This window comes from Doryrhamphus excisus, linkage group LG12 (genome assembly GCF_037039965.1).
Source record: "Doryrhamphus excisus strain RoL-2023G ecotype Guam linkage group LG12, RoL_Dexc_Guam_v1.1, whole genome shotgun sequence".
Taxonomy (NCBI): Eukaryota; Metazoa; Chordata; class Actinopteri; order Syngnathiformes; family Syngnathidae; genus Doryrhamphus; species Doryrhamphus excisus.
In genome coordinates, this window is record NC_136368.1 from 7,606,610 (window position 1) to 7,634,302 (window position 27,693).

At 40.1% G+C, this 27,693-nt stretch overlaps 3 protein-coding genes across 4 annotated transcripts in view; 2 read left to right on the forward strand and 1 right to left on the reverse strand.

Annotated features, from left to right (window-relative positions):
• Positions 1 to 9,929, forward strand: part of dars1 (aspartyl-tRNA synthetase 1) — a 31,215-nt gene extending 21,286 nt beyond the window's left edge. Inside the window, exons 10-18 of the mRNA XM_058082403.2 lie at positions 2,864 to 2,975; positions 4,624 to 4,758; positions 5,806 to 5,953; positions 6,323 to 6,469; positions 6,601 to 6,643; positions 8,719 to 8,799; positions 8,999 to 9,110; positions 9,246 to 9,317; positions 9,394 to 9,929. Coding sequence (XP_057938386.2) covers positions 2,864 to 2,975; positions 4,624 to 4,758; positions 5,806 to 5,953; positions 6,323 to 6,469; positions 6,601 to 6,643; positions 8,719 to 8,799; positions 8,999 to 9,110; positions 9,246 to 9,317; positions 9,394 to 9,485 — 942 coding nt within the window. The 3' untranslated portion in view covers positions 9,486 to 9,929. The remainder of the gene's footprint in view (positions 1 to 2,863; positions 2,976 to 4,623; positions 4,759 to 5,805; positions 5,954 to 6,322; positions 6,470 to 6,600; positions 6,644 to 8,718; positions 8,800 to 8,998; positions 9,111 to 9,245; positions 9,318 to 9,393) is intronic.
• Positions 9,930 to 11,421: 1,492 nt separating this feature from the next.
• On the reverse strand, positions 11,422 to 15,649 carry LOC131135942 (protein lifeguard 2). Its single transcript, XM_058082368.2, has 11 exons — positions 15,403 to 15,649; positions 15,265 to 15,332; positions 15,126 to 15,190; positions 14,986 to 15,039; positions 14,860 to 14,910; positions 14,741 to 14,780; positions 13,091 to 13,128; positions 12,925 to 13,012; positions 12,486 to 12,581; positions 12,337 to 12,390; positions 11,422 to 12,201 (listed from the first exon to the last, which is right to left on the reverse strand). Exons 1-11 carry the CDS (start codon positions 15,647 to 15,649, stop codon positions 12,052 to 12,054), a joined length of 951 nt encoding a protein of 316 aa, XP_057938351.2. The 3' UTR covers positions 11,422 to 12,051.
• Positions 15,650 to 17,809: 2,160 nt separating this feature from the next.
• On the forward strand, positions 17,810 to 27,562 carry pnkd (PNKD metallo-beta-lactamase domain containing). 2 transcript variants are annotated; one of them, XM_058082865.2, is made up of 9 exons: positions 17,810 to 18,000; positions 18,373 to 18,488; positions 18,792 to 18,904; positions 20,157 to 20,215; positions 21,711 to 21,803; positions 21,990 to 22,153; positions 22,903 to 22,989; positions 23,996 to 24,111; positions 25,407 to 27,562. In XM_058082865.2, the coding sequence occupies exons 1-9, from the start codon at positions 17,846 to 17,848 to the stop codon at positions 25,578 to 25,580; spliced, it is 1,077 nt and encodes a 358-aa protein (XP_057938848.2). In that variant the 5' UTR covers positions 17,810 to 17,845; the 3' UTR covers positions 25,581 to 27,562. The 2 variants fall into 2 exon arrangements, with proteins under 2 accessions (XP_057938848.2, XP_057938849.2); XM_058082866.2 differs by lacking the exon at positions 25,407 to 27,562 and adding an exon at positions 24,647 to 25,121.
• Positions 27,563 to 27,693: the final 131 nt, after the last annotated feature.

Consider the following 27,693-nt stretch of genomic DNA (forward strand, 5'->3'; position numbering starts at 1 on the left):
GCTTAACTTCAGAGAGCATAGTACTTGGTAAGACACGAAGAAAGGCGACAGACGCAGAGCTACACAATTAATACACATAATTAAAGGACTCCCTAGTGGAATCTGTCTATATTGTCCTCATTCTGCAAAGTAATAGAACCACTGTCCATTCTTAACAGTTGGTCTACTCAGTTCTGCGGAATGATACACAGGCAAACAGGCTAGTTTTAGGGTTACAAAGTTAGAGACAATAATATATATATATATATATATATATATATATATATATATATATATATATAATAAGTATATATATAATATACTTATTGTTTTGCATTTCTTTTTTTTATTATTGAAACCCAGAGTTACTTCTTGGGTCCTGATGATGATTGCGAAGGGCTACCAGTTTGATACATACTTCTCAAATAGTCAATTGGTTCAATTTGCCTTTAACTATATGTAATTATGAATAATTAATATTCATCAACCCTATTGCAATGCTTATAAAGCCAGCAGTTAGCAACATAAACCCAAATGAACAGCAGCGTAACATCTCAGCTATAGGCAGTACACTAAACACACTGAAATAGCATGCTAACAATATCAATTAGTGCTAATGGCTAACTCAGCTCAGCAGTTAGCGACAAGCTTGGCGTCCGAATCCCAACACGCTCCAATATGACGGTGCAACCAGCGTCTAGCATTGAAGGAATGAGAAATAACCAGGTCACTCACGTTTATAAGCGCTCACTGTTAGTTGAACAGCAAATGTTAAGACTACTCTCAAACCTGTGCGGCTGCCCTGGTGCATTCTGGTGCCCATGGTGTGTCGTAAATGGGAGCTGCGTTTAATCACATGTTAACTTAAAGTAGCAAAAAGACACTAGTAAAACAGTCTTTGTACTAATGTTTAAAGTATTTTTTAAATATATTGTCATTTCCAGTTTACATGTAATGTGTGGTGCTATTTGGACTATTTGTCGGTGGCCCCTGATTCACAGCACACATGCACACATAATAAAGACGTTGTAATGTTCGGGGTGTCCGTGAAAGCATCTCGGGATCTGTTTAGTGAGCAAGTGTTGCGATGATCAACGGAGTAGATACATGTTTGTTTTAGAGTTGAGATACATACATGTATGGTGTTTGGATTATACTGCTGTTGATGTGTTCAGCTCAGAATAAAGTTATGAAGAAGCGACAGAGTCTGTGGGGAGCTACACTGTGCCGCCTTATGTCCTCATAGCAGAGAGCGGGGTGGCTTGCAGTGATATGCATGCGTGAATTACACTAAAAAGTTTACGTAATTAACGAAATAAATTGGTTACCGCCGTTATTTTTGACTATAAAAGTAATCTTAATTTGCTAAATGTACTGCAAAAAAGATCAGTGAGGATAATACATAATGCCGTGTATAGAGAACGTACAAGTATTTTATTTCTAATACCGCAGATATTAAAATTTGAAGACTTGGTTATCGTGCATAAATAAAACAATGTGATGTCATATACAATACTTTTCTACAAGAGAGAAAAAAAACTAAATTTAAACGAACAACACGAAAAGCCCACAACTTTTCAGTATGTGCTTTGGTTCGTCCTCCTCCTTTTGCACATGTGAAACTGCGATTTGTACTATGTGATGTAGTCCAATGTAACTTGTATGTATATTCAAATAAAATTAAACCATTATCATTTTCATAGATTGTGCATCTACCCATCCACCTCTCAATGGACAAAACATAGACTATCCACTGGCTGCAAACTTGCATATTTACATGGACAAGTCTGCATAAACTATAAACAATATGTGCTTATTCTCCATTTCAAAACCTTAAGATACACTTAAGATATACTTTCCACTTGTCTGCTCTCTATCACTATAAGATTGTTTTTCTTCAATAAACTATCGCTCACATTAGTGACACATTGTTCCTTGTGAATAAACTTTCATGGATGCATGCATGTTTTTACTAAAGGTTAATCCAAACAACGGATGGGCAACTTCTCTGCAAAGGGTGACCCTTTCATTCCAAAATGATCGTTAATGCATTTAGTCAATTAAATGACACTATAATTAGACTAAATTATTTTTCACCTTGTTTTCTTCTCAGTACAGCATGAAACGGCAAGGTTTCAGTGCATTAAAGTTCATTGATAAGAACAACAATTACTACTCCAGATTTCACTGCACAACACATTTGTGGCTAACTGGAATCATAATTTAAAGAAGTGAAAAATTTACAAACGCCAACCAGTCACAGCATTGAAGTGTGACAGGAGGGTCTGAAGGAGGAGGAACGAGGTTTAGTAGCATACCCTGTCTTCTTTACACAAGACCTTCCCCTGCTGGTGGCTGGTAGTAATGAAATCTTGAATTCAGTAGTGTTCCTCCCCTTTTGTGTAAGCAAAGTTCTGGCAACTTTTTTTGCAGCCGACTTGAATCTGTCTGTAGTGTCCCAATTTTAATAGAGCCATTATCCATCACACAGAGTCAGCAACACGTGGATGCTTAGTGTGGGCTAATGCACTAGTTTCTTTGGTGCGCCGTTGAGCCATATGAAATCCGTGACTTATTTTGGTCACAAATGTTCGAGCAAAATGAAAGTTTTAAATTGAACACACACCGAAAGGGTGAGGTCCTTCCTTCATGAGTGTCTGCAGTTGAAAGCCAGTCGGGCATTGTTTAGTTATGTTTTGACACGCCGTTTAACTGTCGCACTGTGGGGGATTTTACGAGACCATTTTACAGTAATCTTGGTTAATTGTTTGTTTTACTTTTACTGTTCAATTCTTACTCCTGTGTTTGCTTTCCGTTTATGAGTAACTCACATGGCAAATTCATGACAGCGAATTGTGGTCATTGTTGCTTGTCTCTCCCAAAGACCACCACGAGCCAGGCCATCTTTCGTCTGCAGTCGGGAGTGTGCCAGCTCTTCAGAGATACCCTCACCAAAAAGGGTTTTGTGGAGATCCAGACACCTAAAATTATATCAGGTGCCAAACACACACACACACACACACGTGGGAAATCTTTGACATCAATCCTTTCTATATCATTACCCACTAAACTGAGCCGTCACTTGACAGTTTAACAGCTTGATTTGCAGTAGGAACTGTCCATTTTTTGATGTTTCCAGTCAAAAGGTGAATCTAAACTGTTGTCAGTTATAAAAAAAGAACACAACAAAAAGACAGTCCACATTTTACAAAACTGTCCTGTACTATACCTCAGAGTGTCGACTATTTTCACATTCTGGTATTACATGACGATATTGCCGAAGTAAGTCAGATATAGAGTTGGGCATCGTTTGAATTTGAGTGATTCCGGTTCAGATTCCTTGTTTCGATTCTGGTTCCTAATGATTCTCGATTCCGATTCTTTTGAGAGGGAGGGTCATAAAAAGTTTGCATGGTTGAAAGGAGGTAGGAAATGAAGACAAATTCTTGGATGAAATGTCTGTCTCCATGTTTTTTTTTTTTTTGTAAATGATATAACCTTTTTTACGAACAAAGTACACAGTATTAGTTAGCTGGATATTTTAATTGGCCACTGTATTCACAATGTAAAGTATCATATGTTTGCTGCTTTTATGCTGGCATAAGATCCACGTCATTTATTGTTTTGCTTACCTGATTGGTTGAAAGACATCCAGCATAGCTCGTCAAAAATAGGATGAAAAGTCCGGCGTAACGTCATAAAAGGGGGGGGGGGTTGATCTTGTGAGTAATGCATCCTTCTTTGTGCAATCCTTATTTTCTACACAATTTTAGCCAAATTAGCAGTCTGTTGTTGCAATGGATAAACACAAATGCTCACTCGCCACCTCTTTTCGTTTTATTTTCCCCAAATGGAGGCACCAGAAGTTTAAAAAAAGAAATGGTTCCGGGGGAATCAGAATGTCAGAACCGATTCCCAAAAAAAAAAAAAAAGCTTTTGCCATCCTGTTCTGGAAGTAACTAATATTATCACGTATGGTTAGTTTGTCTTCTCTTTGTTATGCTTATTTCGATAACATAATTATAATTTTTCTTTGTAACAGTCACATTCATAGTGTGGTAACATATAAGACGAATACAGCTTATTCTGATATAAAATATGCTTTCCTGCTACTGTACTCCATCCCAATACAACATAACATACTGCGGTGAACTACCATAGAAAACATGAAACCATTTCTGGCTTGGGAAGATGAAATCCTGCACAGTATTCACCCCCATTCTAAAAAATACTAAAAAATTACACAAGACATTGCCTACAATCTGTCAATTCTTGGGCAATGATTAAAAAAAAGAATGGTAACGAAACAGGAAAGACTTTCTTTCTTCAACAGCCAATGAAAGCGACTGTGCTTGCCGCCTAAAAATTTAAAACTGGCGCTTTTATTTGACCGGGAAGCCACACAGTGTACTTGTTGCAAAAACCACATCTTCCTGTTTGCCAACACCCATGACACGTACAGTCGACAGTTTGCAACAGTATGGGGCACAATATGTTATTTTCAACCACAAAATGTGTTTCTTCGCATTGCTTGTCATATTTTGTGATAAATACTGTATCTAACATGGGTCTATTCAAACAAAGTGAACTGTGAGCGAGCCAAGCCTTCTTCATCTCGCTAAAGCTGTCTTTGTTTACCTCCAGCTGCCAGCGAAGGTGGTGCCAACGTCTTCACCGTGTCTTACTTTAAGACCAGCGCCTACCTGGCCCAGTCTCCACAGCTGTACAAACAGATGTGCATCTGCGCTGACTTTGACAAGGTCTTCTGTGTGGGTCCAGGTAAACTTTAAACAGCAAGCAACGCTAGTGATGAAACATGTAGAATATTAACTGTTGTGATCTCTACATAGAAATAGGATTTATACCAAAAGCTTCTCTAGATGTGTCCATTTCTGTAATGTCTTCTTGTGATTTTCTGTTAAGTGATCATGATGTCCTCATGCCTGTTTTTTTCTAGTTTTTGCCTCCTTCCTGCTCTTTAGAGTACAGTATCTTGTCTTATCTTGTCTCTTGCAAATAGAGGAATTAAAGAACATATCAGGGTAATGCCTGCTGTCACGTGGCGTCATGCAGTACCAAAGCCAGGACTTGCACACCCATCCAACAATGTCATACTCATACCAACAATGCACGTACTATTGTCTTGCAGTACACGTAAAAATGACTTGACAATTAATAATCACGTGGTCAAGGCATTAGGTTATGTGGGACCGTAGTTGTTTCGTGCCAATGCACACAATTTACGGCACAATGCAACATCCTGAGTCTGATCCAAATTTTTCAGTTTTTAATACATCATTTATCTCTTTCTGTTCACAACAAAAATACAGTATAAATGGCCATATTTCACATGTACTAGCAAATGATTAATCTCGATTAATTTGAAAACTGGGATTAATTTGATTGAGGATCATTTGACAGCCTTGGTAGAAATATATATGGTTCCCTGCTACATATATTCCTTAGACACGCTGTCAATTATGCAACCATGATGTGGTTGTTGATGCCGCTTTTTAAAATTGCTGGTCATGTACGTGGGGTGCATACATGTACTGTCCTCCTGATGTTCAGCAGCAATTAGACGGCTAATTATGTTTGGCAGCTAATTATTGCTGTTATGGTCACAGTCATGTCATTCATCATAAATGGACCTGCCAGTCATCCGAAGGGAATGAGGGAGCTCACCCAAACAACACCTTTACTTTGGGTCCTCATTCGCATATGAATTGGATCCACGGATGTCTAGAAATACTTCAAAGTAAAGCCGTACTTGGAACGACATGATCCACAACAAACTTTTATGAATCTTCTCTTGTTTCATTGCAGTTTTCAGGGCGGAGGACTCCAACACCCACCGTCACCTCACAGAGTTTGTGGGTCTGGATATCGAGATGGCCTTCAATTACCATTACCATGAGGTGATTGACTCCATCACAGACACCATGGTCCAGATCTTCAAGGGGCTGAGAGACAAGTGAGTATGACTTCAGTCTGTTGTGATTTTGAGTTGTAATGTCAACCATGAATGAATATGAGGAAAGTTTTGGGTTTGTGACTGGATCATTATGTGAAATGGTTTTGTTGGTTCCTGACAAAACCATTTCAGCATTTCAGAGTATGCTCTGGCAGATATTGCTGTCAGTTTTGTTCCTGCAGGAGTAATTGCCAGAAAGAGGATGTTCATGGGGTTACACTGCCTTCCAGTGGTGGAATTCAGTAACATAGAAATAGACAGCATTACTTGCTCATCTAGGTTCATTTTGTCCAGTTTAGGACGAATTGATGGATGAGCGGAGCGACTAATTCCTTGTTTGTGGTAACCTTTTGTGCCTGTTTGCATCAGCTTCCAGACTGAGATCCAGACAGTCAACAAGCAGTTCCCCAGCGAGCCTTTCAAATTCCTGGAGCCCACTCTGAGGCTTGAGTACACAGAGGCCTTGGCCATGTTGCGTGCAGCCGGGGTGGAGATGGGCGATGAGGAAGACCTAAGGTCAGATATTGCCACACCTCAGACAAAATGAAATGAAAACATAATCAGAAATAGAAAAGTTTTGCTAAAAGTTTTGAAGAAAAAACTGCTACATTACACGTTACTGATAGAAAATTGGTTTTGTTCTTCAGCACACCAAATGAAAAGCTTCTTGGTCGCCTTGTTAAGGAAAAGGTAGGTACTAGAGATGGCTGATTGTCTTCATTACTGATATTAACCGACAGGCAGCAGCTCTCCCTCCAATAATGTTGTGTAATGAACACGTTATGCTTTACTGCAGGGGTCGGGAACCTTTTTGGCGAAGAGAGCCATGAAGGCCAGATATTTTAAAATGTGTATCTGTGAGAGCCATATACATTTTTTTAAACATTGAATGCAATAAAATGTGTGCATTTTTATGTAAGACCAACAGTTTTAGATAATGGGCTCTAATTACGTAGACCAGGCACACTACCCCACGCCAATGGGGTGTGGCCAGCACACTTTGGTGAGCAGCGCAGTGTCTAATAATAAATCATATACTTGTTGCCATTAATACTAGTTTTGCACCGTACTCCGTAGACGTATTTCATTCTTTTGGCCATCTTCGTCAGAAGGCTTGGTTCTGCAGCTTTAGCTATTTGACTAAAAGAGGAAAGTTTACATTTACATGTTTTTTTGACATCTCAATGACCGAGGTAGACTACAGCATTACCCAGTAATAATCAAGTTTTGGTGTTTGACCTGGAAAATATCATCAGGAAAGATAGATATGGTTGGCCGTATTGCAGCAGAATATAGATGGACAAATTAAAATGCCTAAGAAAGTTGTTGATTTTGAATATTATTTTTAACAGTCATTTCTGTGATGTTTACTTTAAAATGTTAGCAAAAATACATTTTTATTGTGGTAAGAAATGCTTGAGAGCCAGATACAGTCATCAAAAGAGCCCTACCTGGCTCCCGAGCCATAGGTTCCCTACCTCTGCTTTACTGGATGCATTCGGCAAATAAACACGGTTTGTGCAAAATGACACAATTACTACAATATGCAGTATTTAAGTTATAGAAAAGATGCCAAAACGCTGCTTGCGACTCAGAGTGAGGTACTTCCTGAAGTGAATTTGGTATTAGATTAAAAGTATCAATGGAAAATGCCTTCCTGCTCCCTTACCTAATCAGCGCTTTATAGCATGTTCCGCAAGACAGCTACGACTTCAATTCTGTTTCCTGTTTGGGGCAATGTGTAGCTGCTTAACAGTATCTGGAAAGCATGATCTGTCGCCCCCTTAAGCCGCGGGTCAGATGGGGGATCCCTGGTATTATAGGATGGATGAATTGACGGATAATACTGCCCCTTTACTGACAATTCCAAAAATTTTGATTTAAAAGGAATAACGTTTCTTGAGTATACAGTAATCTCGCATTTATTGCGGTGAATTGGTTCCAGACCCGACCGTGATAAGAGAACTTTCATCATTAGAGCCCTCTGGACATGGAACAACACCCCTATAAGCACCTTAGCACTCATCATTACCCAATATAGTAAAGAAGAAATAAGACGCAAATAGAATACAAGTGCTTAGCAATGTAATATTACTGACTCCTGGTGCCCAGTGTAGAATACTACATACCATCACAGCGCTTTAGTTCATTTACCCATTTTTCTGGTGGAAAATGTTTCATTAAACAAAATTAGGTAACATGTGCGTAAATATGCATCCTTTAAAACTAATAATAGGCCATAGTCAACCACGAAACAGCAATGATTTTTAAAGATTCATAGTTGTTTTCAAAGCGTGAGTTGGCAAGGGATGACTGTAACTGTAGAGAAATATACATATATGTTGTTGAAAGTTGACATCAGGTTGTATTTACATCAGGCAGGTGTCCAAAGTGCAGCCCACCACTCATTTGTTATTATTGGCCCCTAGCTCATTATAGAAAGAAAATTAGACCCTTAAACAGCAACAATATGAAAAATAGAGCAAAATGGCACAATGTAAACCAAAAAAATAATAATGTTTACTAATAACAACACAAATCTTTGGCTTTATACATATGTAAATAGTCTTTGGGGCCTTTTTATACTTAAAAATATCTACATATATCAAAGTGGCCGCCTGCGTCCTTTGATTTTGTATTTTTTATGCGGCCCTTTGTGGAAAAACTTTGGACACATCAGATTTAGATAGTAACGCTCCACTGCTTGTTCACCAACTGTATTGCTGCCATCTTTTATACATCATTATTTTCCCCTTTGCGTTCAGTATGATACCGACTTCTACGTGCTGGACAAGTACCCTCTGGCTGTGAGACCTTTCTACACCATGCCCGATCCCAACAACCCGGTAAGTCTCCCATCAACTCCACATGGAAGCGACCCCAGCTATGCAGAAAGCGGAGCAGCAATATTGGTAGATCAGATACACGATGATGGTGTATTCCATTAAAAACTGTTGCAAACATATTTCTGAGCGAAAGCTGTTGAGTGATGAATTGTGTTTTTTTATCCTGTTTTGCATGAGAATGTCACCTTTTTTTGGCCAGAAATGCTCCAACTCGTATGACATGTTCATGCGTGGGGAAGAAATCCTATCTGGAGCCCAGAGAATCCATGATGCTGAGATGCTGACAGAACGGGCCAAGCATCACCAGATTGGTAAGACCTGCAGTAACTTAGGATATGTCTCCCTCTGCAGGTGACAATTAGACATCACACCAGAAAATGGGTGCAGATTGTTTTGAGCCATACTAGCAAATACTCTCTGTATGAGACATTTCTTTAATTTCATAGATCTGGAGAAAATCAAGGCTTACATCGACTCCTTCCGCTATGGTGCCCCCCCACACGGCGGTGGTGGCATTGGTAAGGAATCCCTGAGAGAAATACAGTTGTCCTTTTTAAGTTACTTGGCTTATCGAATGACCCGTCCCCCTTCCAGGCCTAGAGAGAGTCTGCATGCTGTACCTGGGGCTCCACAATGTGCGCCAGACCTCCATGTTCCCTCGCGACCCCAAGCGCCTGACACCTTGAACGTTTGGCCTTGTGAAGCCAACTTGCTATATTACCTGTCTACGGGACGCACATGGGTGATGGGAATCTACTAATTTACAACACTGAAAGAGAAAGGGTTAAGCAGTTAGTGCCACCTAGACACTAACGTGCAACTGTGATTCATTTCTATGAGGGATTGAAGTCATTGCTGAGGTAGGGAACTTTATTGCGCGTTATCTTACAACAAGGAAGCGTCGAGAGAGAGGAAGAGAGGACACTTATGTTAGGTTGTCAAGATGCACTCACAGTACTTCTTTTGGTCAACTAGTAAGTAACAGCATAGGTAACGACTAGAAGGTCTCATCTAAGTCCTAACTACCTCCAACTAATCATCATGGCCTCCTGCAGTACAGTATGTAATTGCATCTTTTTTAACCCACTTAAATGGAAAAATCATGGCTCATAAAAATATTTTTCAACCCATGAAGCTGAGATCTGGTTTGTTCATTTAATTTCTTTTTACCCCCATTTTTCAAGGATGTTAAACTTCTACTACACAAAGGTCAATTTCTCTCATTCATTCATTTTCTACCGAGGGTCGCGGGGGTGCTGGAGCCTATCCAAGCTGTCTTTGAGCGAGAGGCGGGGCACATATAGACAAACAACCATTCACACTCACATTCATACCTATGGACAATTTGGAGTCGCTAATTAACCTAGCATGTTTTTGGAATGTGGGAGGAAACCGGAGAACCCAGAGAAAACCCACGCATGCACGGGGAGAACTCACAGAAACTCACACAGAGATGGCCGAGGGTGGAATTGAACCCTGGTCTCCTAGCTGTGAGGTCTGCGCGCTAACCACTTGACCGCCGTGCCGCCCCTATTTCTCTCAAACATTCACAAATCTGGCTAAATCTCTTACAGTATGCTTATAATTTCCTTATCATTCATCCACCGTATAGCCGTGGCATAACAGGATACTGTTTAGACAGCATGATTATTAGTTTGGCCACAATAAAAGCCCAAAATATATTCCATGAACCAGAGCGTCCCAAACACGTATGTATGCAGGAATGTTTTTATACACAATTAAGGGCCACTCCAAAATGTCCAGCTTCCACGAATTGTGTAAAAGATCCTTGCAACATGGGGCCGTGCATTATGCTGCCACATTTTGAAGTGATGGTCGTGAATGAATGGTAATGGGCTAAACTCATAATGCGGCTGTGTTCATTGTCTTTAACATACACCTGCCCAAACCTTGACCCGACCTCCACCATGGCCGTGATGGTATTTTCAATTTAAGGCGATATATCGTGAGGAGGCTTGCCGTGCCATTTATCCACAGCTGTCACCTCATGATGCGCCATGACAATACACTGCCCTGTGTTGCATGGACCGTCACACGATTCCTGGAAGTTGAGCATTTTGGAGCGGCCTTTTGTTGTGGCCAGGCAGACGCACTTTTGCAATAATATTCTGCATCCTGATATACCTGTGAGGTGACTGAATTATAAATACTCCCCATTACAGATTTGTGAACATTTCATGGAAATCTTTTTTTTGTGCACAAGTTTTGCATCTTTTTGAATTCAGTTTATGGAAAATGGGAGTAAAAACAAAAGTGTCAAGTATATTTTATCCCATTGATGACCCGGATGAGCAATAAATTGCAGTTTTTCCCTAGTGTAAATTTAAAGTTATACCTTGCCATTTTTATGTTTTTTCTTTAAATATTAACACATGGTTATGTTTTATGATTGACTAAGACCTAACAGTCAGAAAATACATGTTTAAACATTTAAGTTTGACCTGAATTGTGCATTTTAAGCATAAAAATACAATTCAGACATTCAAAAGACACATTCAAAGACATTGTGAAAATGTGTAGTGCTTTACACTGGTCACAAGGTGTCAGTAATGTTAGTGTAATATTAGGTGAAACACAAACAACACACTTGATAGCCGGAACAACAGGCTTTTATTGCAGTTTAGAATTATCTCACAACAGGAAAAATAATCACTAACATGGGCCATATTCCACACCCCGATAAAACTGAACACTGAACCCTCAATGTCACTTCCTGTCTGTGCCACCGGAGCACATTTACAGCAACACACACAAGCATAAGTCTTGTCTTAAATGGCGTATTTTCTCTTATTTGTCTACTATATTGGGTAATACGAGTGTACAGGTGACTATAGGGGTTCTATTTCATGTCTAGAGGGCTCTAATAAGGTTAAAAACTATATTTAGAAGGTGGTGAACAGGTTTTCTATCCTAACAACAAAAATAATCTATTAATAAAGGGATTAATTCAAGGACTTTGTGGGAATTAATTTATCAGGGTTGAGTCAGGAACCAATTAAATGAGGGATTTAAAGTGCTGCTCAAACAATTGCCTCAATTGCCATGCCTCTTCATATGCAGCACAGCAACAACCCAAAGTGCGTAAGTGTTGACAGCAAAATATGTATTTTCAGCAAGAATCACATCCCATTTAAGTCTGGCAATGGAACATACTTTACAAGAAACACTGAAAATAATCTCCCTCCCTCTCTCTCTGTCTCTCCCTCTCTCTCGCTCTCTTTCGCCGGAAGCTTATTCGGTAGCGGCGCCACTTATTTGGAGTATGAAGAGGAAAATGTGAACGATGTCAATGTAGAGAGACAGGGCTCCATAGACGTACTCTTCCGGGCTTATCGCCAACTCCCGGTTTCCAATGAGAAGCTGGGTGTTGTATACTAAAAACTAACATGGAGGAAATACAGCAGAGGTCGCTCATCAAAAGAGAAACAATGTAAAAACAACAAAAAAAATACATCTTAATTATATGAAGTATATAATAATACTGCATATTATCATATTAATATACGTATAACTCACCAGGGTGTAAACAACGGCTCCAATGGCGGCATAGAGCATATGGAGCCAAGGCACCTGTTGAGTGACGTGAGAAAAGGCCTCTGAATGGTAAATCTCTCACACGGATGGGAGGACCACAGGTAGACGGACTCTGAAAAGGTAGCGCTTACGTATTGGAAGGAGAGCACGATGGCTGTCACAATCCCAATAATCATGAGCAAAATGGCAGCAATGCTGAGAAATCCCCCGCAGGAAGTGAAGTCAACCTGGGACGAGAAGTCAAATGGCGACGTAAACATAAATACAGCGTGTTGGGAGACAACAAGAAACATTCTAAGGAGAATTATCAAGGTATAAACTCAATGAAAAATTGGTGTCGAGTTCCCAACAGCTTCTGGGACTTTTTTTTTTTTTCATCTTGCTTGCATCAGACAGAAAAAGAAGAATTCCCATCTCCAAAATAATGGTATAAATATTTAAAAAGGTACACTGTTCACAGTTGTAATGCGAGACAAAGGCGTTCTTTTACACCGACAACAAAGACATTCTGTGACAACTACAGGCGGCTGAGCCACACACACACACAAGCTCTTTTTATCTCCGTCGTACCTTGGTTTGGAAGCAGAAGACTGTGACAGTGATACAAACTAACGCTGTTATTCCCATGGCAAGAAAGACAGCTTTGGTTTCATAATAACTGGAAAAGATTGCGACAAAAACAATTACATCATGATGAAAATGTTCTGTGTGTGGGAGAGAAAAATCCAAAGCAAACCTTGAAATTGTTCCCGACATGTACGACAGGGCAACAGTCTGCAAAAGGAAGCAAGTGAAAAGAAATCATGCTTTTTATTCTTTATGCTTTTTTTTTATACAGTTATCCAACTATAATATTTTCTTTTGATATATACGTAGGTCTGCTGACTAAATCTGATTCATGCTAGGGCTGATTTGAAATTGGAATAATCACATTTTACTAATTTATTAATTCTGATTGTGTAAAAAACTCACTGTAATTTCTAATATGTAAATGACAGGACATGGTTATTATATTTCAATAGCTCCAAATGAAGTGATAACTGGGGCTCGGGCATCTGGTCAGGGTGCCTCCATGGGGAGAGACGTTGGAGAGACCACGCCTCTCAACTGGCCTGGCAATGCAAGGAATTCTCTGCTTCCATGACCCAAACTCAGATAGGCGGAAGAGGACGGACAGAAGGATGGAGATACCACATTTTTATCCTAGACAAATTATATTGGGACATCTAAGCCAGTGGTTCTCAACCGATGAGTCAAAAATTACATTAAAATGTGCAATATGCATCTGATGTCTGACTTTAAAATTATTATTATTATTATTATTTAGAAGTCAAATTGAGCAACCTCCTTTTTGGTATATATTCATTGCTCTTCCTTACTTTCTTATTTCCTCGAAGATGCAATTATGTGCATTATGTTTCAAAATATGTCATTTAAATAAATGACATAATACATAATTTTAAATTGGTTTAAATAAGGGCTGCATGGCAGGCCTCACAGCTAGGAGAGCGGAGGTTGGTTCCACCCTCGGCCATCTCTGTGTGGAGTTTGCATGTTCCCCCCGTGCATGCGTGGGTTTTCTCCGGGTACTCCGGTTTCCTCCCACATTCCAAAAACATGCTAGGTTAATTGGCCACTCCAAATTGTCCATAGGTATGAATGTGAGTGTGAATGGTTGTTTGTCTATATGTGCCCTGTGATTGGCTGGCCACCAGTCAAGGGTGTACCCCGCCTCTCGCCCAAAGACAGCTGGGATAGGCTCCAGCACCCCCGCGACCCTCGTGAGGAAAAAGCGGTACAAAATCAATGAATGAATGAATATTATTATTTAGAAGTCAAATTGAGCAGCATCCTTTTTAGTATATATTCATTGCTGTTCTTCCTTACTTTCTTATTTCCTTGAAGATGTAATTATGTATAATAACAATAATAACAGACAGGACATAATGTACCACTTCCACACAGAATGGGAGGAAAGCTTTTTTCACTTTATCAGGTTGGACATGCCATGGCTGACTTCATTGCAGTGTGAAGATAATGTAATGCATAGTAATATATAATACATGGTAATACATGGTACATATAACTTGACTTTCAATATTTTGGACCTAATAATAAGCCATAGACAGCTGGGATAGGCTCCAGCACCCCTCGTGAGGATAAGTGGTAGAAAATGAATGAATGAATTTGTTTGGTTTAAATAAATGACATAATAAACATTTCCAAATTGGTTTAAATAAAAAATGACAGCACATATTTCTAAAAATAAAAATAGGAAAAGTGTAAAAAGTAATTTTAAAAAATGTCAAATTGTGTCAAAATGTCGCATGCATTAATTAGACTAATTTTTAATTTTTACTTTTGATCTATGCACAACAATACTCACAAATACTCCAAGCAGGACAAGATTCCATGGAAAACGCCTCCTACACACATCAAAATAATATACAATATACATCTGTAATAAACTAATCATTTATAATAATCACTGAGGGCAATGTTTACCTTGGCTCTTTGCAGCAAATAAGAATGCAGTAAACCACGAAATAAACCACACTATAAAGAGACAAAACAATGCTATTGTTATTGTGTGGTAGCATTTAAAAAAATACAAATATTTTTGTAACTCACAGAGATGCCCAGTAGATGCCAGGATATCTGATAACAAACGTCTTGACCGGATCACTATGAATGTACACATGCAGTATTAGAGCAGTAGTCGTAGTAGTACTAGATGACTGCAAGATGCCGTGAAGTGTGTTGCCACTTACACAAACGTAAAGACTGCAACAACGGAAAAGGTGACGGTGAGCTGAGCTGCTAAGATTAAATAAACCTGCCAAACAAGAACACACACACAAGCTGTTCATCTTTGAATCAACTACACACACTCGAGGTCACTAGCCTCACCTTTCTGATGAAACCATGGCGAACAGACGTACTCTCCCACTGCGTGTTCAGAAAAGCCTCCATGTCTCCTGCAAAGTTAGGATGAGATACCACCCAGACTTTGAAATGAAGATAAACATTGTGATATTCTGTCCTAACCAGGGTTTGGTGCGGGCACACCGGCGGACAGAGTGGGTATTGTGCTGGGCATCCCACAGCCAGGGCTTGCCCACATGCCGGGCTGGCCCCAGTAGCCGGGGGGGCCAGGGTACATGCCAGGACCGGGACTGTACGATGGAGGCGGTGGATAAGCTGAGCCATGTTGCAGTTGGTCGGCTTGGTTTCCGTATTTGGGCTGTTGTAGAGCGTCTTCATAGGTTGGAGGGTGATCTAGTTTAGATGTCATACCTTCAACACATGATCAGGTTCAGCGGGTATTACTCTTGTCATCCTTGCGTCTTATTCAGGCTTGTGTATACACTGGCTACACTAAAAGCAAAAGTGAACAATTGCTATGACATTCAGAAATTTGCTGCCTGCACACTACATGTTAGTCAAAGAAAAACATAAAGAAGAAAAAAGAAGGTGGTTTTCCGTACCTGCTTTGTCTGCAATGTGTCCTCGTGTCCTTCCCTTCTACGTTTTAGCTGAGTGTAATGTCCCCCCTGTAATAGGATCTCGCCACTGTAACTTACACTCTCTTCGGGGGTAGTGGCTGGATGCTCCTATTCCGTACAATTCTTTCAAACAATAATATGTCATGTTGCCCTGGCACTGTGTGTATCACATAATAATCATAATATTATTACACGGATTATTAATAGCTGATTATTTTCTGATTATTTAGAATCAGAAGATTTGAACTGACAAAAGTAAATAGGTGCCAAAAAAACTTGAATATTCATTCATTCATTCATTTTCTACTGCTTATCCTCACGAGGGTCGCGGGGGTGCTGGAGCCTATCCCAGCTGTCTTGGTGCGAGAGGCGGGGTACACCCTGGACTGGTGGCCAGCCAATCACAGGGCACATATAGACAAACAACCATTCACATTCACATTCATACCTATGGACAATTTGGAGTGGCTAATTAACCTAGCATGTTTTTGGAATGTGGGAGGAAACCGGAGTACCCGGAGAAAACCCACGCATGCAAACTTCTCACAGAGATGGCCGAGGGTGGAATTTAACTTGGGTCTCCTAGCTGTGAGGCCTGCGTGCCAACCACTCGTCCGCCGTGCAGCCCTCTGTTAAAATAATATACATTCATTCATTCATTCAATTTCTACCGCTTTTCCTCACAAGGTTCACAGGGGTGCTGGAACCTATCCCAGCTGTCTTGGGGCGAGAGATGGGGTACACCCTGGACTGGTCGCCAGCCAATCACAGGGCACATATAGACAAACAACCATTCACACTCACATTCATACCTATGGACAATTTGGAGTGGCCAATTAACCTAGCATGTTTTTGGAATGTGGGAGGAAACCGGAGTACCCGGAGAAAACCCACGCATGCACGGGGAGAACATGCAAACTCCACACAGAGATGGCAGAGCGTGGAATCGAACTCGGGTCTCCTAGCTGTGAGGCCTGATTTAAACCAATTTGAAATTATGTATTATGTCATTTATTTAAACCAAACAAATGTATTCAGGGTTTTTTTAAATCATGTATGTCATATTTTGAAACATAATGCACATAATTGCATCTTCAAGGAAATAAGAAAGTAAGGAAAACCAGCAATGAATATTGGATGCAAACTCCTCACAGAGATGGCCGAGGGTGGAATTGAACTCAGGTCTCCTAGCTGTGAGGCCTGCGTGCCAACCACTTGGCCACTGTGCAGCATGTTAAAATAATATTAAATAATAAGAACATGTAAATGTTGGTGAAATAGCTGCAGTAAACCAATAAATATACAGAAAAATACAATCATGATCAAGTACTTAGTCGATTAATCCAAAGCTTGTTGTTTTAAACAATGGCGTAATGGACCAAATTAATAAAATTAATAGTAAATAAATTTATTTACTAAATGAAGGCAGACACCTACAGTTAGGGGTTGGTTCTGCAACATATCAGAAAGGAGGCTAAAATTGGAATCACTTTGTGCGTTGTGTGTCAATGTCTTGTTTTGACAAGAACAAAATAATAAGTCTGCTTTCATGGATGACAAAGGACATTAAAAAATATTCACATTTGAGAGGCTGAAATCAGAGGATATTTTCACATTTAAATGAAAAAACTATTAATTTTCCAAAATAGTTGTCGATTAATTGGGTGACCCATTAATCGTCGATTAATTGTTACAGCTCTAATAAAAATAACAGTGTTAATGGAAAAGAATGGTGTAGTAGAAAGTGCAAAGTGGGTCATCTGCTATAAGAAAGAGCTTCATGCCCTTCCCAAAAATGCTCAGAACAATGAGAGAAAAAATATTGAACACAAAATTAAGTTCTAAATGAAACTTTTTATTATTCAGGGAGAAGAAACAATCCAAACAACAACTGTAGGGAAAAAATGCCGACACGTTCTGGTTTATTTACTTCCGTGTTTGGCGCTTCGTCGCTGTGACGTCATCACGCTCCCCTCTGAGAGGCTATGGCGCTTCCTGACTGGATTGTTACGTTGGTCGTCACAGCATCTTTCTTCTCCTTATGTTTATGCGTTCGCTTCCGACGCACTGGGCAGATACTTGGGAGGAAATTGTTCAGCATCATCATGGCTCGCACAGAAAAGCCCTTATTCAGAATCGCGTTAGTATAACCTGTTTTCCTTAAAACTGTTGTGGTTTACAGCGTAGCAACATTAGCTTTAGCTTCCAGGCCGTTAAATTAACACGGTCTTCATAATTGTGAGAATTGTATGCTAGTTGCCTGTATACATATTACTATATTTTACCCGTTAAAGCAATTAATGTGCAATATTTCTTCAGATATTCTGATATTGCAGTTAGCGGGTTGTATTGTCCATTCTAAAACAATCGTTGGAAACATATTGATGAAGTCTCCTCGTGTTGTTTTGTTTAATCTGGGGTGTTGACTAATTTCCAATTAATTATCATTCACTTTAACGCCTTGTTTGGCATTCAGATCAAATATCAACATCCTTGTGTCTTCATGTCGCAGGTACACACTATACACCAGGACCAGACTAGGCTACATGTACTACAAGAGACAAATGAGGAAGGCCCGAGAACGCTACCCTGCTGGACACTCCACAGTTCTGCCCATGGAATTCAGTGGTATGAAATATAATATACACATTGCCTGGCCCATTAATAAATGTCACTACCTGTACTAAAACTAAATAGGGTTGGGGGTGCAGCAGTAGCTCAGGTCTGGGACAATACAAGCCATCAATAAACAAGCTTAAAAATTAATGCAACTCTGGGCAGGAAAAAAATGTTCTGAAATTGCTCCTTTGTGGCCAGGTAGTGTATATTCAATTTGAAAGGCTTTTGCAATTTTGCATGTTTAATTTGGGTTGAATCTATCCACCGATCAAGATGATGTGTCACATTGTTTATATTTGATCTTCCATACAGGTATGAAGATAATTCCCATCTCCGTACTCTCAGACAACTACAGCTATCTAATAATTGACGCGACTTCCAGCGTTGCAGTGGTTGTAGACCCTGCAGACCCTCAGACTGTTCAGGTGCTTTTTTCAGTTATGCATATTTTACGTTTTTTTGTTGCAAGCAAAGAAGGCTTGGTTTATGTCAGTGTTGGACAATGTGTTTCCTACAGGTTCATCTCGCTAAAGGAGAATATTGTGCCAGATATCATCAGCACTATTACGAAATACATTCTTGAGACATTTCACTCTGCAGTGAATCTACAGATTCGAAGAGTCTCACATTTTGAATGGAACTTTTCAAAGATTTTTATACATTTATTGGGATTAGGCCTGTCACAATAATCGCTAAATCGATTAATCTAGTGATAAAAAAACGGGGTACACGTGTACATATATTCCTGTTTTTTTTCCTCGCTGTACCATACAGGCTGGATGAGTTCACTCTGCATATGTCTGTGGACATTGGTTCTATAGTGGAATGAACGGAGAGCGTGAGCCCCCTGTCAGCCTTTGTCCCACTACATGGAGGCGCGGCTACTAGTGAGTGGATACACTGACAGTACTAGCAGTTAGCAACTTAGCAAGCATTCATTCATTTTCTACCGCTTATCCTCACGAGGGTCGCAGGGGTGCTGGAGCCTATCCCAGCTGTCTTCGGGTGAGAGGCGGGGTACACCCTGGACTGGTGGCCAGCCAATCACAGGGCACATATAGACAAACAACCATTCCCACCCACATTCATACATATGGACAATGGAGTCCCCAATTAACCTAGCATGTTTTTAGAACGGGGGAGGAAACTGGAGTCCCCGGAGAAAACCCATGCATGCACGGGGAGAACATGCAAACTCCACACAGAGATAGCTGAGGGTGGAACTCTGGTTTCCTAGCTGTGAGATCTGCACGCTAACCACTTGTCCGCCGTGCAGCCCACTTAGCACGTAAATTAAAAAACTATTAAAAAATCTATTAAAAAAATGCACAAGAGCGATAGTTTTTAAGCCGAATACCACAGTTAAGTCAAGCTAATGGGGCTCACACAGGTACACTTGAGTAGCATCAAGTAGTTGAAATTTGAATTACACCTCATGACAATCATTAATGAAAAATGGTCTCAAAAATGTCAATATTGTTTTATCAACGATAATTTGTAACACAATTATTGACCAGCAAAATATGTGATTGTGACAGGTCTAATTGAGATGCTCCATAACATTACATAACATAACAATATCCTCACAGACTGTGCTACTGCCGCCTCATGCCATTGACTTATTAAACAAAATAACTGTCATCAGTGAAATTTATAACCACTTTCATGCATTTTTAGGCAGTCATCCAGGAGGAAGGAGTGCAACTAGAAGCCATACTCTGTACACATAAGCATTGGTGAGTTTGTGTTTATGTATTGATTATAGCATTGTAAGTACAGTAACTGACATATACTGGAGTCGGCACCGATAATTTATGAAAGTCAAATCCAGATACATTTTAGGTAACGTGTCATTGGACCTTTGATCATCCATCCATTTTCTATACCACTCCTCACGAGGTGTCATGGGCATGCTGGAGCCTATCCAAGCTGTCCTCAGGCGAGTGACTTTTTAGGAGAATCCTGTCATGACTGATGTCGCCACCACATTTCATGATGATCCATGAAACCGATGGTAGGAGCACATGTAGCAAACTTGACTGTGTATGGGCCAGTTTTGGTTGTCTGTGTTTGAGGCTACATAAATATCATGTTTTTTGGGGCCTGATGCTTTTTCAAACTTGGGTGAAATGAATGTTAAGGCCTCCAAAAATGCAAACATAAAATCAGTCGTTCGCAAAGGCTTTGCTTTTAAGAGCGAGCCCTAATAATAAATTTCATTTATAAGCGCCTTTCTTGACATTCAAGGGAACTTTACTATATAAAGATACAGACAATACATGAATAAAATTCACATCCTGGCCTAGTACACCAAACCGTCAGGTGTCGGTAATTGTTTGGGGAGACAGGTACGTCTCCCCGTGCATGCGTGGGTTTTTCCCAGGTACCCCGGTTTCCTCTCCCATTCCAAAAACATGCTAGGTTAATTGGCCACTCCAAATTGTCCATAGGTAGGAATGTGAGTGGGAATGGTTGTTTCTCTATATGTGCCCTGTGATTGGCTGGCCACCAGTGAAGGGTGTACCCCGCCTCTCGCCCAAAGACAGCTGGGATAGGCTCCAGCATACCCCCGCGACCCTAATGAGGGTAAGCGGCATAGAAAAGAATGGATGAACGGTCTGGTCTGAAACCAATTGATTAGTGATTACTGTATAGGGGTGTTGCAATAGCTTATGAGATTAAAACTTGACAAGATTTCACGTTCAGAAAAAAAAAGTTTCATTGACAAAAAAGTCCTTGGACAATAATTAATTAATTAATCACACAGTAAATTAAAGAGTAATAGAACAACTACCTGCATGAACGGAGTAAGCCCTTCTGTCAGACATAGAGTCTGTTTATCTTGGTGGGTGGAGGCGGGGCTGGTTGCATACCCACAGAGTGTAATGTAGAAGAAATTAAATTAGTAGATTGAAATATATTGTCATATTTTTTCATTGTACTTTTTCATTTGGTGGTGTTTTTGTAGACACAATCTCGCTTCCCGTATCGCCTTGTAGAGTGTCTCGTGACACCACTACTGTATAGTCATGAAAAAAACGGATAATACAGTCCAGAAAGAAATACATACAGCAACAAAGAGGGGGGGTATAAAGGTTGTCTTACGGCTGCTGAATTATTATTATTTCATCACAAGTTGTTGGTCAATATTAATGTCTTTCCACAAATCAAGTACTAGCTAAAAGGGCTTTGTCCCGTCAAATCGCCACAGCCTGTCTGTTTTATCTGCAGGGATCACAGCGGAGGAAACAAATGGCTGAAAAGGCTTTATAGCTCATGTCGAATTTATGGAAATGCAGCTGATAACATTCCTGGTCTGACACAGTAAGTTCTAGTTGGCTCTGATAAACTGTACATGAGTGCAGGTTGTAGTCTTGTCCAGATGAAATCATCTCTCTATCATCATGATAAATGTCCTACCATTCTTCATGTACTTTATGCTTCTATGTTACCATGCTGCACAAGAACTATATTTATTGTATAAACAATATTTTCTTTCTGTGCTGTCAGCCCTCTGTCACACAAGGACTCTGTAACAGTCGGCTGTTTGCACTTTAAGGCCTTGTTTACGCCAGGTCACACAGTGGGCCACATGATCTACCTTCTGGATGGCCGGGCCATGGGTGCGCCCTCTAGTCTTTTCTCTGGTGACCTGGTGTTCCTGTCAGGTTGCGGTAGGTTGCACAAACAAGGGACAAGGGGACTTTTTTTTTTTTAAACACTAAATGTGATAATAAAACACACACTAAACGAGAGAGGTATCATAAGTGGCTGCATCTAGTGGTTGATGGTTCAGTGACTTGTAATTTCTCTATTTTGGTTCATTGTGTACTCCCAAGGTCAAGTCTTTAAAAGGGGATGTTGTGCCGATAGCTGCCGAATCCAACTTTATAGGCGTTTCCACCTAGACTCAGCCAGAAGACCAGAAGATCTACTATTTTCTTAAAAATATCAATTGTAAAAAAAAAGCTGAACAAACTAAAATTCAAATGTAAGGCATTCAGAAGATGCATTCAAATACTTTGAAATTTTACACTGCTCACTATATGTCAGTAGTGTTACTGCAATGACACAAGGGTCAGAGTTGATCACTGGATCAACAGGCTTTTATGTCAGTTTTGAATGATCTCACAAAGGGCACAATAGTCAGAAGCTGTAACTCAACACTGAACCTCCGACATTAGCTCCTGTCCGCCGCTTTTGCAGGTCCCCTAGGAAACACATTGATACCAACACGCACAAATCTTGTGTCTTACATCTAACATATGCCTTTAATTAAACAGTTTTAGAAGGTTATAAACAGGTTTTTTTAGATTTAAATTCCCTCCAAAATGTCTTGATTGTGGTATTATACTACAATACATGATACTATATCGTGTTTCGAGCTGAGAACTACTTGAGTAAAGTCTGTTGTCGTTTACAGGGAGGATGTTTGAAGGTAGTGCCATCACCATGCTGTCTTCTCTGGATACAGTTGGCTCCTTAAACGATGACACTCTTCTTTGGCCTGGTAGGATCCTCCCACATGTGTTGTATTGCGTTTTGAAGTTCCACCAACTCTATTTGTATTGACAATTCTTCAATTAATGCCATTACATAATGGAGTGTGCACTTGCAGTATGTCACATAAGTGAGAGCACCCCTCAATATTTTATGTGACTGCCGTTATTTTCCAATGCTGCCTTAACTCTCTTGGGCAATGGGGTTAACTGGAACTTGGTAAGTTGCCTCCATAATATCCTCCATGACAACATTACGGAGCTGGTGGATGTTTGACACCTTGTACTTCTCTACCTCTTGTTTGAAAATACCCCGTTGTAGCAAGGCAGTGGTTGTCTTGGCAATGTGTTTGGGGTCCATATGTTGCAATGCTGCATCATGCCTTGCCTCAGTATATCATGGTACATGTTGGTAATCATGTTCCCCTTAATGTACTGTACCTTCAACTTCTGAACCAATGCTGACAGCACTCATGCATCTATTTCCAAACATATCCTCTGGATATGATGCCTGCCATGTGCTCTTAACTCCCCTGGAGAGCCAATTTCGTATTTATGTAGAGCAACATTTTTTTTCCCACACCCTCTGAGTTCTGAGAGCCAAGAGGTGCCATGTTGAACTTTTAGCGTGTGTGAGAGCAATAATACCAAATTGAACATGCATGCTCCCCATTCACACATGAGACCTTGTTACACTGAGTTACATGACACCAGGGAGGAAAAAAATGCTAATTAGGCCTAATTTGCACAGTTTAACCTGGGGTTGTACACACTTTCATTTATCAGTACTAATACAGTAAAAATTACAGGAAATGCGAGTGTTTTTTTGCAAGTTGATTTCCTTGTTCACCCCTAAATTTTCTGCTTGTGCTACATTGTATCAAATATATTGTATCAATATAGAAAAATATTAGCAGAAATGTGAGGGGTGCCCTCACAGTTCAAACAGTTTTTTGCTGGTGGCTGTGCTTCTATTCTCGGGTTCACATGGATGTGTGTATGCTGGTTGCCCCTCAGGTCATGAGTATGCAGAGGACAATCTGCTGTTTGCTGCTGAGGTGGAGCCACACAATGCTGTCAGGGAAAACAAATATCAGTGGGTGCTGCAGCAGCGAGGCCAGAAACTTTGCACGGTGAGAATGATATATTGCCGCTCTAGTCATGCCTCCCAAGGATGTCAAGCCAGGAAGGATTCATATTTTGTAGAACTCGGAAAGGAGGCCTTATCGGCTCCCTACAGTACATGTGTCAAGGCTGTCAGTATGCGACTGCTAGTTCTCCTCACACATCTTCTCAGCTCGGTACGATACAATCTGTACAGTGTGAAGGGTCATAGCTAAGAGATGGTTGCACCCACGTTTGTTGGTCCACAGCTTTTTTTTTTCTGAATAAAATGTACAGGTTTTGTACAATTTCAGTTGTTAATGTATTTATAGCTAATTAATACAGAGTATCATTTACTACAGCCTCAGCTTGGACCTGTGTGGTTGTTTTGAAAATAGGTAAAGTGCACTATGGATGCTATTTTGCTGTAAAGTCCAATCTTATACCTAAATTTTACTTTGCTGCTTAGTTGTCACTGTAGGTAAGAAATATACAATTGAAGTACTGATACGAGTTTAGAATAAAAATTATTTTAATGGTTTCCCATCATGCATTTCTTCCCAGCATCTGGCTTGCTCTGGGGGACAGAGGCAGATGAATGAATCATTGTAGCGCCCCAGCAGCCATGCCCAATGAAATGATTTGCTTGTAATACCCAATACAAAAGAAATACACTATCAGTGTGTTCACTTGAGGACCTGAAAGAGAGGCGGACAGGGACTGATGTTCAGTGTTGAGTTTCAGCTTCGGATTATTGCGACCTTTGTGAAATCATTAAAACTGCAATAAAAGCCTGTTGTTCCTGCGATCAACTCTGACACTTTACGGTAACACTACTGACACATTGTGACAGCGTAAAGTTGAATAGTGTGCCATTGTTGGTATTTTTTAAATGTAGTGATGGTTTACATGTAACACATGTCACACTTAGGTTCCATAAAATACCCAAGAATTATGAGACAACACAGCATGTTTTCTTTTGAGCTCTATGATTACTTTTGATAAGGTGCAGCTTGGAGTAGGTGCCCCATTTATGATTCACATTGCATACTGGGGGACTATTATCCATCATCAGCACCCCTCAAGTTATTTGTATGCAGTATTGTGTGTACTTTCTGTGACCCTCCTCCCCGAAAAGCCTGCTTAGAATGAATTAATTACAGCTATTCAGTCAGTGTTGGTCCATCCATCCATTTCTTTTCATATTTCATAATCTTGTCAGATACATCTGCTTCTGTTGAAACTGAAACAGTCAATCAGTTGTTTTTAGATTTGACGTGTCTATCCGTGTCTGCTCAGTGAAAACATCCCATTTCGTTCGCAGAGTCCCTCCACTATCGGGGAAGAGAAGGCATACAATCCTTTCCTGCGCAGCCACTGTGTAGATCTCCATTTGGCGCTGGGCCTTCGGCAGCTGGAGGAGGAGGACTGGAATCAGTTCCGGGCTCGGGTGCTGGAGGAGCTACGCAAACACAAAGACCAGTACAACAGGAGATAAAAAAAACTGGGAAATGCCAAGTGAACCATTCTTTTAACTGTAGACTGTTGTGGGTATTTGCAAGGGTTATGATCCCAGACCCCCGTGAATAACGGAAAACCCGCCACTGAAACTTATATTGTACATTAGGTACTCACCACTAATGAATGATAATGAAAGATGATCTCGTTGAAATCGTCATCCTGGTAGAATCTGAGGCACAGTCAACAGTCCGTTGCACCACCTACATCTCTCTTGAAAGGGGTGCTGCCGCTCCGCATGCTGCTGGGAGCTAGCTGTTGTAGCTATCTATCAGAAAAGGCATTTCGGGGCTCCAGACTAACTAAACACAGTGACCCCTAACTTAAAAAGCAGAAAATCTCGGGCCGTACACAAGATCGACTTGCAAAGTAAACGTTCCCATCTTCACTGTGTTACTGATAAATACTATTAACTCCAATACTGCCCTCTTTTCACACATCGGCTGGCCTTCTTTGGCGCTCCTTTTTTCCTCTGGAGGAGTCAATGTGGGTTGACAAACTACCTCATTTGCGTGTTACTGTCAACTACTGGTTTTAAGTGTGGAGCACTAGTTGTCAGCAACAAATAATATCCAATGATAATAAAAGGAAATCTGAAAATTAACTGGTAGGGTTGCCAACTTTGGCAAAAGTAAATAATGGACACTTGATTGGCGTGGCCAACCAACCTGCCAGTTTTGTTATAGTTAATTATATAATTTGATACTTGTTTCGGAATAATACTAATACATGGGGAATTCATTGTTCAATGATATATTTTATTGTCAAGAGTAACAAATTGAACAGAATAAAGTAACTGTTTAAATATCTTTCTCACAGAAATCTGTCCTGCTCAAACATGACAATATAAAACCAAATAAATTGAGTGTCCAGTTTTATGATAGCACAGGTAGATTCAACTTCCATCACGATTAAAGTTACTTTGACAACAAGAAAGGAGAGATGAACTATTTGTGTTTGTGACTGGCAACATTTCAGTTGTACTTTATTTAAAAAATCTACACTCAAATAATGTGCTCATTATCTTGATGCTATTTTGTAGTCATTTGTCATCAAATACAAGCATAATGTCTGAATTGAAGACTTCTAAAAACACTAAGCAAATGAAGCAAATATTCTTTGGTGAGCTATTCCAAATCGAAGCGAAGAGAGCAATAGCAGAGAGCAAGGATGTTAAGTGACTCTTAAATAAAAGTATGTTAGCACCTACCCTATGAACGCAACAGCCACTTCCAAGCCAACTTTCTTGAGGGACAAAAATGAGCTCCAAACTAACCACATTGCTTGTTTGTTTTAAAGAGAAAATGTCAAAGTGGTTAAAAAAAAGAGTCAAATTTGGAGTCCGTGGACCAGATGCTAGGCGGATAAGTCTAGCTAGCTGCTTGCAAGACAGATGAAGTCAATGGCAAAATGTGTAAACAAAGATGGTAGAAAAGTCACGTATCGATAGGCTTAGCTGTCGTCTATTTTTCTCACGGTAATAAGGGGCATCATGTGTCAACCAGTATACTTTTCTGGTGGCACATGCGTGAGCAGATGAAATATATACTCGCAATGTCTCATATTCTAGTCATAGAATGTGTTCATGTAGTCGCAGTCTAGAGCCCTGTTTTTCTCCAAGATGAGTCTACATAATCCATAATGCTTGTCTGTTATCATTATGGTCACATGTGTTTTACCTCACTATCACAGGGCCGGATTGTAGCGAAATTGACTGTCAGAAGCTAGCCACACAGGCTAGCCACACATTTGATGTTTATTATACCATATACAGTAAAGTCTCGTTATATCGATATCGGTTATAACGAATTACTACTTATTACGATACTATTTTCATTTCCCGGCAAATTTCTAGTCTTTTATGATATAATTAGTTCCGTTAGTAGATACCCGGTTATTATGATAATCCGGTTACTACGATGCCCTTTTCATCTCCCGCCAGCCAATTTGGTCTTCTTATATCGATACAAAAGCAGCGTAAATCAATCTTGCTTAAGGATTTCAATACCAAAAAAGAACACGGCGAACGGCTGCTTCCAGTCAACTTTATTTTTCACACTTCCACCACCAGAGCGCAGCACACACACCGATTC

What these genes read in the sequence shown, in the direction of transcription:
- LOC131135942 (XM_058082368.2), bottom strand. Translation starts at nt 15,649, where the DNA reads ATGACATCTAAACTAGATCACCCTCCAACCTATGAAGACGCTCTACAA. An exon ending in GTTGCAGTCTTTACGTTTGT is followed by an intron (nt 15,040 to 15,125) that starts GTAAGTGGCAAC and finishes GTACATTCATAG; the next exon opens with TGATCCGGTCAAGACGTTTG. An exon ending in ATGTCGGGAACAATTTCAAG is followed by an intron (nt 13,013 to 13,090) that starts GTTTGCTTTGGA and finishes AATCTTTTCCAG; the next exon opens with TTATTATGAAACCAAAGCTG.
- pnkd (XM_058082865.2), top strand. Translation starts at nt 17,846, where the DNA reads ATGGCGCTTCCTGACTGGATTGTTACGTTGGTCGTCACAGCATCTTTC. An exon ending in TCTGCCCATGGAATTCAGTG is followed by an intron (nt 18,489 to 18,791) that starts GTATGAAATATA and finishes TCTTCCATACAG; the next exon opens with GTATGAAGATAATTCCCATC. An exon ending in CTCTGTACACATAAGCATTG is followed by an intron (nt 20,216 to 21,710) that starts GTGAGTTTGTGT and finishes TTTTATCTGCAG; the next exon opens with GGATCACAGCGGAGGAAACA.